General features: G+C 54.7%; 2 protein-coding genes across 2 annotated transcripts; both read left to right on the forward strand.

Moving 5' to 3' along the window:
• Positions 1-1,611: 1,611 nt before the first annotated feature.
• CITED1 (Cbp/p300 interacting transactivator with Glu/Asp rich carboxy-terminal domain 1) lies at positions 1,612-4,475 on the forward strand. Its single transcript, XM_036740685.1, has 3 exons — positions 1,612-1,696; positions 3,552-3,622; positions 4,143-4,475. The coding sequence occupies exons 1-3, from the start codon at positions 1,612-1,614 to the stop codon at positions 4,473-4,475; spliced, it is 489 nt and encodes a 162-aa protein (XP_036596580.1).
• Positions 4,476-5,800: 1,325 nt separating this feature from the next.
• LOC118833317 (40S ribosomal protein S4, X isoform) lies at positions 5,801-9,426 on the forward strand. Its single transcript, XM_036740684.1, has 7 exons — positions 5,801-5,861; positions 6,111-6,188; positions 7,326-7,506; positions 7,749-7,846; positions 8,190-8,361; positions 8,703-8,860; positions 9,271-9,426. The coding sequence occupies exons 1-7, from the start codon at positions 5,859-5,861 to the stop codon at positions 9,370-9,372; spliced, it is 792 nt and encodes a 263-aa protein (XP_036596579.1). The 5' UTR covers positions 5,801-5,858; the 3' UTR covers positions 9,373-9,426.
• The last annotated feature ends 224 nt before the right edge of the window (positions 9,427-9,650 follow it).

The raw sequence follows: 9,650 nt of genomic DNA on the forward strand, positions 1-9,650 counted from the left end.
TGTCGATATTCCTGACACAGTGACTGTTCCCAAAGATGTCCCAGATGAAAAACTGGGTCAGAGACTGCCGCTTCTTGGTCTTCGTTGGGCGCGTCACATCTCTGAAGCCTTGCGATGGGGCTGCCTTTCGCTTGTTGCTGCCGTCGGCTGCTTCTCTTGGCACTGTTCCCTGCGCTCTGCCTCGCTTCATCCGAGTCTTCCCAAGCCCATTTCTTATAGGGCGATAACATCCTCCTGCATTCATACGGTGGACTTTGCGCAGACATTGCCCCTTTGACAAGTGTGCCCACGTGGTTACCAGCTCACGTCCATTTCCTGTCTTTGGGCTCAGGCCCAGCAGCAGTGTCTAGGCCCTGGTTCTTCATCACTGATCACAAAGCCGAGCTAGCTAGAAGGCATCCAGTCCATACTCGATGATGGTCTCTGTGTCAAGCCAAGGGCCACGAGGCTCCTCAGCAGGGCAGAGGCAGGGGGTGGATGGCTTGAGTTCTGCTCTGCAGTGGAGAGGATCTTAAAGTCTAGGCATTATTATTTTGGAGCCAACTGGGAACGAGATGGGGGAGGGGTGTAATCAAAACACCCTTTCCAGGAGGCCTTCTTTGCAAAGCCGGGATTCTGCCTAGGGAAATGCTGCTGTAATCAGGAAGTGATTTGATTGGGGCTGAATTGGTGCAGTAGCTTTGGGAATGACTGGATCAAGGGGGAAAGTGGGCAGTGCGTATAAGATTTTGGGCATCACAGAAAACAGCTGATCCCAAATCTCAATGCCTGGCATGTGATCCCACCTCACCTTTGACTGTTGAAAGGACACCTCCTCCCTGAAGCCTTCCCTGATCACCTCCAATCCCAACAGTGGGAGATAGCCACTAGGACTTGAAGTTAGAATCAGGAAAATCTGTGTTTGAATCCTACCACAGACCCTTGCTGGATGTGTGACCCTTCCGCCTCCATTTCTGTCAGATGAGAGAGGTGGGCTGGATGACCCCAGAGGGCCTTTTTGGCTCTAGATCTCAGATGCTGAGAAGTATTGATGAAGAATTTACTACATGTCAGGCACCTCGTCAAGTTCTGGGGATGGAAAGAGAAGCAAGTCAGTCCCTCATTCTGTTAGGGGGCTCAGCTGCAGTGTAGACAGAAAGGGCCAGAGGCCTAGAGGGGACAGGAGCACAGACAGTGGCCATGCAGCTTTAGTCATCGATAAAACTCTGAACCAAGGCCTTGGCAGTGAGAACTTTGCATTTCACGGCTGCAGAGGGGGTGGGGGTGGGGGGAGCAGCAGCTGCAGGGGCAGTTGGCAGGTCCTGTCTCCACCAGGGCTGGGGAGGGGGAAGGGGAGAGCTGGGCTGGGGGACTTAAGATAAGGCAGAACAGATAGTAAGCCCTTAAGGGCTTTTCCATTCATTCAGGCAGTGAGGAAGAAGGCTCCTGGGCCAGGAGTAGATGGGCAGAAAAAGGGAGGGACAGAGTCTGGGCCCTCACTGGGGCAAGGCAATCCCCTAACATCACCCTAACTACCTCCACAGCAGCTCTCCAAAGCTTTTCATCCTTCTGATCTCCCTCAGCTGCTCCCACCCCTCAGCTGAGAACCTAGGCTCACATTTTCCAGCAAAAATGGAGGCCATCCTCCGTGAGCACCCTCACCTCTCCTCTTCCTCACCTCCCAGCTCTCAGTTGCCTTCCTCCACTATCTCCCATGGTGAGGTGACCTCAGTCTCTCCCTCTCTCCTGCTTCCCTGCTGCCTCCAAACATCCCCAGCTGTCCTCCCTTTTATGGCTAGCTTTCTGCACTCTGACTTCCACCCTCATCTCTGCAGCCTTGAACACTGTCAATCACCCCCTTGTTGTGGATCCTCTCTCCTCTCTAGGCTTTCAGACACCCCCCCACCCATTCTCCTCCTCCCTCTCTGGCTGCTCCTTCTAAGTCTCCTTTGCTGGATCCTCTAGGTCACCCCCACTTATCATGGCTGTTCCTCAGGGTTCTTCTTTCTCCTACTTCAAGTGGGGATCTCAGCTCCCATGAAGCTCCCGTGAATCAATCCAATGACCACCACAATACTGATGATTCTCCATCTCCTTACTCAGTCCTAGTTTCTCCGTCGATATCCCGTCTTGCATCTCCCATCACCTGTTGAACATGGCAAACTGGATGTCCAGTAGACATCTTTTTTTTTGAGGGAGGAGGTGAGGCAATCGGGGTTAAGTGATTTGCCTAACGTCACACAGCTAGTACATGTCAGGTGTCTGAGGCTGCATTTGAACTTAGATCATCCTGACTCCAGGGCCGGTGCTCTACTCACTCCACCACCTAGCTGCCCCCAAGTAGACATCTTAAACTCAGCATGGCCCAGAATTCATTCTCTTTCACTAGAAACCTTCCTCCTTCCTTCCCTATCACTGTTGAGGGCAACACCATCCTGCCAGCCCCTCAGGCCCTTACCCTAGGAGTCATCCTGGGTTCCTCCCTGTCCTTCATCCCCCAAATCCAATCTGTTGCCAAATTCTGTCGATATTACCTTTGTAACGTCTCTCAAATACACCCCTTCTCTCCACTCACCCTACCCCCACTGTGGCGTAGGCCCTCACCTCCTTACATCTGGACTATGGGGTCTGCCTGCCTCAGTTTCTCCCTACTCCAAAGTGATTTTCCTAAAGCACAGGTCTGATCACCACCCCCACCCCTACCTCACGTACACTCAGTAAATTTTGGTGGCTCCCTATGGCCTCCAGGAGCAAATACAAGATTTTCTGTTTGGCATTCAATGCTGTTCATGCCCTGCTCCCTCCTCCCTTTCCAGACTTCTTACACTTGCTGCCTTGACACATCCTCTTCCATCCAGTGACCCCGGGCTCTTGGCTGTCCCAGGAACAAGACCCTCCCTCTTTTGGCTGTCCCCCCAGGCCTGGAAGGCTCTCCTTCCTCATCTCTCCCTACTGACTTCCCAGCTAAAATCACTCCTCCCAGAAAGCTTCCCTGAGCCCCGCTAATGCTAGGGCTTTGCTTCCCTCCTTAATTTTTTCCACTGTATTTTGTCTCCAGCTTGTTTGTGGTCTCCCCCATTCAATTGGGAGCTCCTTGAGGGCAGGCTTTTGCCTTTCTTTGTAACCCCAGGTTAGCATAGCGCCTGGCACACAGCAGGTGATTAATAAATGCTCCTTGTCTTGATAGCCTCACCCCAGCCTTCTCTTGCTTGCAGTCTCCATTCCAGCCCAGCTGACCCGTTTGCTCTTACCCACATGGGACTTTCCATTTCCCTGCCACCACATCTCTGCAGGGCCTGCCCCTCATGCCTGGAATGCCCTCTCCCCTGACTTTGACCCATTGGATCCCTACCTTCCTTCCAAGCACAGTCCCAGCTGGACACTTGTCCTTACTCTTCTTGTGGCTCATCCCCCCCTGCCCCCCAGAAGTCCCTTTGCACACAGATTTTGTGTTTAGCCCCAGTAGAAGGGCCCAGACTGTTCCATCACTTACACAGTAGGTGCTTAACGAATATAGTTGAGTCAAATTGCACTTTGGAAATTCCTTTTATGAGACTAGTTTCTCTTTGCAGGAGACCATCACCAGGCTGGCCCCTCCAGTAGGCTGACAGGAGCACTGGGCTGCATGGCCCCAAGCAAACAGGTAAGTCAATGCCTGAGACAGGAGGGGATCCCACTAGAGGGCATCGGGTGAAAACCATTGCAATGGGAAAAGTCTCAGGGAAACCTCAAGTACTTACTGGCAGGTCCTAGGTGGGAAAGAAGCTGATGACAACAGGGGCTCTTGGGGGGGACAGATAGCTCTGGGGCTATGTATAGGGCAAGTGAATGAGGCAGCAGTGGTTGGTTAGGCCAGACCTGTGCAGCCAAAGTGATGGAAGGAGTTTTCTCCTTGGCGTAGAGGTAGAGCCCAGAGATTGCTAGGGGTTGACCAGAGGGAGGCCAGAGTAGATGTGTTCTCAAGTTCTTTTCTCTGTCTTCCAGGGTTCCATATACAAGAGATGAGCTCTCTGGTCTGTCCAAAGCCAAGCATAGAAAAGTGGACAGCTGGAAGCCTTCTTCAGTACTCTGGGGTGGGCATGAATGGGAACAAATCCCCTGAGGTACCCTGTTTGACCTCGTCGGGACTCCCAGCCTCACCTGCAACATCCCCTTCCTCACAGACACCCCACTTCAGCTTGCACACACAGTCCCCCTTGTTGGCCAGTATGCAACTACAGAAGCTTAATAGCCAGTACCAGGGGGTGCCTGGCACAGAACCTCCAGAGGAGGAAACACCCATGCCAACCTGGCCTGTGGAAGGTAGTCAGCCTGAGGAGTCCCAGACTGCCTCTACTGAGGCCAACAACTCCAACCTCCTTGATTCTGACCCCATAGATGAGGAGGTACTTATGTCCCTGGTGGTGGAGCTGGGGTTGGACCAAGCTGGTGAGCTGCCTGAGCTCTGGCTGGGCCAGGATGAGTTTGACTTCACAACAGACCTGCCCTCCAGCTAAGGCCATGTGCACCTCAGGGGGGAGAAAGGGAGCCACTCATGCCCCAGGGGGGTGGGAAGGCAGAGGGCACCAGCTCAGCTGGCCTCCCTTGGAAGCTCCTGTGCACTGTGTTATCTTGTAAATACCAATAAAAAGGTTTTGCCCTAGTGGCATGGCTCTTGCCAGCCAACTCTGTCAGAGGGTCCTCACTCCTGTGCCTTGGGGAGCCCTGGATTTGGGGGAGGGGGAAGGTACGAACCACTCTTGGCCCTGGGATGTGGACAGCCAAGAAGGAGTGGGTGGCTGGGTGGTGCTTCCCACTGTGGGCAGCAGAAAGTACACTGGTTTGTGGCAAAGACCTGGGATCAAATCGGGCCTAGGCCATGACTGCCTCACATAAGTTGCTCAACCTCCACCTCCTCTGGAATGAGGCTGGGGATTGGACTAGAAGAGTCAGCAGAACACAGCGCAAACGCCATCGGGAGTCATCAAGAGCTCAGTGCAAATCCTGCCTCAGACTCTGGTTTTGAGACTGAGGGAGTAAGTCACCTGGTCTTTGTAAGCCTTGGTTTCTACAGCATCTCTAGATAAGGGGGGGTGGATGGGAAGTTCCCCTCCAGCCTGAATTCCTAGAATCTCGGCCCCAAAGGGTTGCTTGTAAACCCTACCAGCTGGGGCTCAGCAGTCCTGGGCCCGAAGTCTCCATGACAGTTTCTCCCTTCTGCCTCTTCCAACTTCAGTCTGTCTTCCCATTTGTGGCCACTCCCCGAGCGCCCTGAGTTCGGATCCCTACGCTGCCTTAGATGCTGTAAGATCCTGGCCCCAAGAGACCCGACTCGTGCAGCCTCCCGGCCCATCCCCAGAGGGGCCAGGCGTTCTCCCCAAGCCCCGCCCCCTTCCACGTTAGGGAAGCTCAGGTGCCTGGTTGGGCTGGGGTGCGGATGGTGGGAACATGACGAGTTTATTCATTGTCCAGCATTCGGGACTGGGGTACCCGGGGTGACTCGGGATGAGCCTCCCATCGGAGAGGGTGACCCGGTACCATAGTGCGAGACTAGGGTCTGCGTCGGGCACAGACTGTGCAAAGGCGCGTGTTCGACGCCGGTGCCCAAGCTGCGGAGATGGGCGCTGCTGCGGCCGGCCGGCGGGGCGGGGGCGGGGGACGGGGGGCGGGGCCTCAGGGCCGGACACGCCTCCGAGCCGCCACCGCGCGGCCCCGCCCAGTCCCCGCCCCGCGTGCCCGCCGGACGCCTGCCGGCCTCCGGACAGCAGGGGGCAGCAGAGCGGTGTGCACGCCCCGCCCCCGCCGGCCGCCGGAAGGGGCGGGCCTTGGCGTGCCCCAGCCCTCGCCTATTTCCTTGGCTCGCCGGAAGCCGCCGGCCCTTTTCCCGGCTCGTTGCCGCTATGGTGAGTCTCCCTTCTCCGGCTCCGAGCCAGCCACAATCGGCCTCCATCCTCTGGGCCGATGAGGCCGCAGGGCTGCCAGGCCACCTCCCGGGCCCCGGAGGGTGGAGGCCGAACGGGAGCCAGGGCCGCTCGGTGCTCCTTCTGGAGACATTGGTCCGGCCCCGCACTCCCTCCCGGACCTCCCGGGGGGGGGGCGGGGGAGCCTCAGGGGTCCCCCATCCCAGCTGACCCCCTGCCGTCCGTCCGCAGGCTCGTGGACCCAAGAAACACCTGAAGCGCGTCGCCGCCCCCAAGCATTGGATGCTGGACAAGCTGACCGGCGTGTTTGTGAGTAAGGGCCGTGGGATGGCTCCCAGGGTGGTGAACCGTGAGGTGACAACATAGGGGGCAGCGGGGTGACCCTGGGCAAGTCACTTAACCTCTGGCTCAAACTCCCTAGTCAGAGCCATAAAGGCAAAGCTAAAAGTGAGCAGGCCCCTCACTTCACAGAGAAAGAAACTAAGGCGCGGGGGGAAGGGTGCTGTGTCTGTATCAGGTTGTAGAGTTTGGATAGTCTGAGAGTTAGGATCTCAGTTCCTTGAAGCGGGTGGCAGAGCCTGCCCAAAGACGCTCCTCCTCCATTCCCCCTGACCTGGGATGCTAGTTCAGCCTGCATCCCTCTTGCTGCGGCCCCGCCCCCTCGATTCTGGGGTTTGATGATGGCTTGGACTCTTCAACCAGCGGACCAGTTATTTATTAGAAATGGAAGCCTGGAGGCATGCCAGAGCCCACGAAAGTTGTAGCTATTTAGGGGTAAACAGGGACATTTTTTGGGTTCCCATTCACTTTCCTCTTGTGTGGGCCATCACTGGTGTCTACACTGCCCTGCCCAGACCCAGGGCATTCCCTGAATGTGCCATGACCAGGATGGCCATCCGCCCCCCACTGGCCATTGACCCTGGGAAAGCTTGGAACAGAGAACTTTTTGTTCTGAATATGAGGAGAAACCAGATTCCAGGCAAAGAAATTTGGGTCAAGGGGTTATTTTGCTACTTTTCTGCCTGCCTTACCGCATTTGTCATTTTGCCAGCAGGGAGTGTGGCAGTGCCCTCTGACAGCTTTCTTTGTAATTCTCATTGGTGCCACGTATGGGGGGAGGGTAACAAAAGAGGGAAAAGCACTATTTGAATTGGAAGCTGCCTTCTAGTCTGGTGTGGAGAACATTTCATGAGCTTGTTAGCAGAGGCTAGCTTTAGATTCGAGTCACTCTTGGTGCTCCCACCCCACCCCAGGTCAGCATGGCTCAGTGCCTGCCCATATGAGCGATCCCTCTAAGCAACCCAGCACTCAGTAGGTGATATACACAGAGTGTCCCACATGTAGTACAGTTTTAAGTTCTTAAAGATTGTTACTTCACTAAGACTTTGTGAGGTGGGACACCCTGTCCTTACCATGGTGAGCTAAAAGGTGACCTTTATTCCCCAGGCTCCCAGACCATCCACAGGCCCCCACAAGCTGAGAGAGTGCCTCCCACTCATCATCTTCCTCCGAAACCGTCTCAAGTATGCTCTGACAGGGGATGAGGTTAAGAAGATCTGCATGCAGCGGTTTATTAAGATTGATGGCAAGGTCCGCACAGACACAACCTACCCTGTTGGCTTCATGGGTGAGTAGGTGGTAACTAGAAGTGGGAGCGCAGGCTGGGCAGGGCCCATGCCTGGCTTTTCATTAAGAGGGGAAGCTTTCCCCATGGCTCAGCAGCCCTTGTTCTGTCTTCCACCACTTTGGGTCTGCCTCTTACATGCTCCCCTGAATAGGCCCCCACCCCCTCTCCTGCTTATGGAGCTTCCTGTTTCTTGGTGAGGGCTCTCAGTGCAGCCATTAATTGTTACAACTGATTCACATCAGATGTTATCAGCATCGAGAAGACTGGTGAGCATTTCCGTCTGGTTTACGACACCAAGGGCCGCTTTGCTGTTCATCGAATCACAGCTGAGGAGGCAAAGGTGAGTGTGCGCTGCCCACCAGAGCCCCTCAATGGGAAAGGCAGACTTCCTGCACATAATCCAGGTGTCAGATGATGCAGACCCGAGTGGGAAGGTAGCAAGGAGAGATGGGGTGAGGGGGCGGACATTGGGAACCACAGCTGGAGATCAGATCTGAATTGAGCACCTGTAGGCCTGGGAGAGGGGTAGGGATTGAGTGCAAATTTAACCAACAAGTTTGATTTCTAAATGAAGGTGGCCCTGGGTTTCAAGTGGTGGTGGTGGAAGGGGAGCGTGTCATACTCTTATTTGGAGGAGTAAGTCTAGCATCGGCACACGTCTGATCCTCTTCACGTGTTCACAGTATAAGCTGTGTAAAGTGAGGAAGACCTTTGTGGATACCAAGGCCATTCCCCATCTGGTGACCCATGATGCCCGTACCATCCGCTATCCAGATCCACTCATCAAAGTGAATGACACCATTCAGATCGATCTGGAGACTGGCAAGATCACAGATTTCATCAAGTTTGATACTGGTATGGGCCCAGCTCTTTGGGCATTCATGACATTGGTGGAGAGCATTCTGGGATGTTAAAGTGAATTAAGGGCAGCTAGTGGGCAGGGTTGCCAGGCAGCGGGCTGTAATGCAGATTAGGGCAGCAGCCAAGGAAACAGTGACTCCAGAGTTCCCAGGCCACTTCAAATGTACACCTTTCCAACCACTAACCTTCAGTTCAGAGGTCAAAGGATCCTTCCCTGAAGGTTTGAACCTGTAGGCTAAACTCTCCTAAAGATGTGTCTGTCCCCCCCCCCCCCATCATCCTGGTTTCTGATTATCCTTCCCCATCCAGCTCCTGTTACTGTCCTTTCTGCCCAGGGAATCTGTGTATGGTGACTGGCGGAGCTAACTTGGGGCGAATTGGTGTGATCACCAACAGGGAGAGACATCCAGGCTCCTTTGATGTGGTCCACGTGAAGGACACCAACGGCAACAGCTTTGCCACCAGGCTTGCCAACATTTTCGTCATTGGCAAAGTAAGTCTGGGTTGTCCTTTTCCCTCTAGTTTGGGGAGAGAAGGGCCAGAAGGAAAATTAACCTCCAGGCTGGAATGGTGCCCAGGGGGATCTTGGCCAAAGAGGGGCCAGTCCTTCAGGAGATGTGGTTAAGGCCTTAAGTTGACTGCCTAGTGGTTTGAGTTTGTGGCCACTGAGGTGTGCCCCTTCCCTTTGATTAGACATCATAAGGGGTCTGAAGGCTGACTTGGCTCCTGAGGTTTCTCAGCCCCCCAGGGGCTGCTCTGCAGAGACAACCTGCTCAGGTCTCTAGTGGGTCTTGGGTGTGGCTTTGCATCTTCACCAGCTCTCTCCTCCTGTGGGGCACCTTCCAGATGCCATCTGGGTCTGGGCTTGTCAGTGTTTTCTTACTCCTGCCTATTCCAATCCAGGGTAACAAGCCTTGGATTTCTCTGCCCCGAGGCAAAGGCATCCGCCTCACCATTGCTGAAGAGAGAGACAAGAGGTTGGCAGCCAAACAGAGCAGTGGGTGAATGTTGGCACATCACCATGTGTTTTCTCTGGCCAAATAAAGACCTTGCAAAGTGTTTCTTCTCCTTGTCTGCTTTCGTTTTCGCTCCCTTCCTCCAGGGTTCGAAAGGTGCCAGCAGCCAGTGGTGCGTGACTCCCTCTGAGTTAGGAGAGAAGAGACCTCACCTCACTGGGTGGGCATCAACTGGTGCTACATCCAGGCTTCAGGGAGGGGAACCACATTCAGGATGTACTTGCTGAGTTGGGCAAAAAAGGCTCAGGGTCTTGGCGGGTCTCACTC

This window comes from Trichosurus vulpecula, unplaced genomic scaffold (assembly GCF_011100635.1).
Source record: "Trichosurus vulpecula isolate mTriVul1 unplaced genomic scaffold, mTriVul1.pri scaffold_183_arrow_ctg1, whole genome shotgun sequence".
NCBI lineage: Eukaryota > Metazoa > Chordata > Mammalia > Diprotodontia > Phalangeridae > Trichosurus > Trichosurus vulpecula.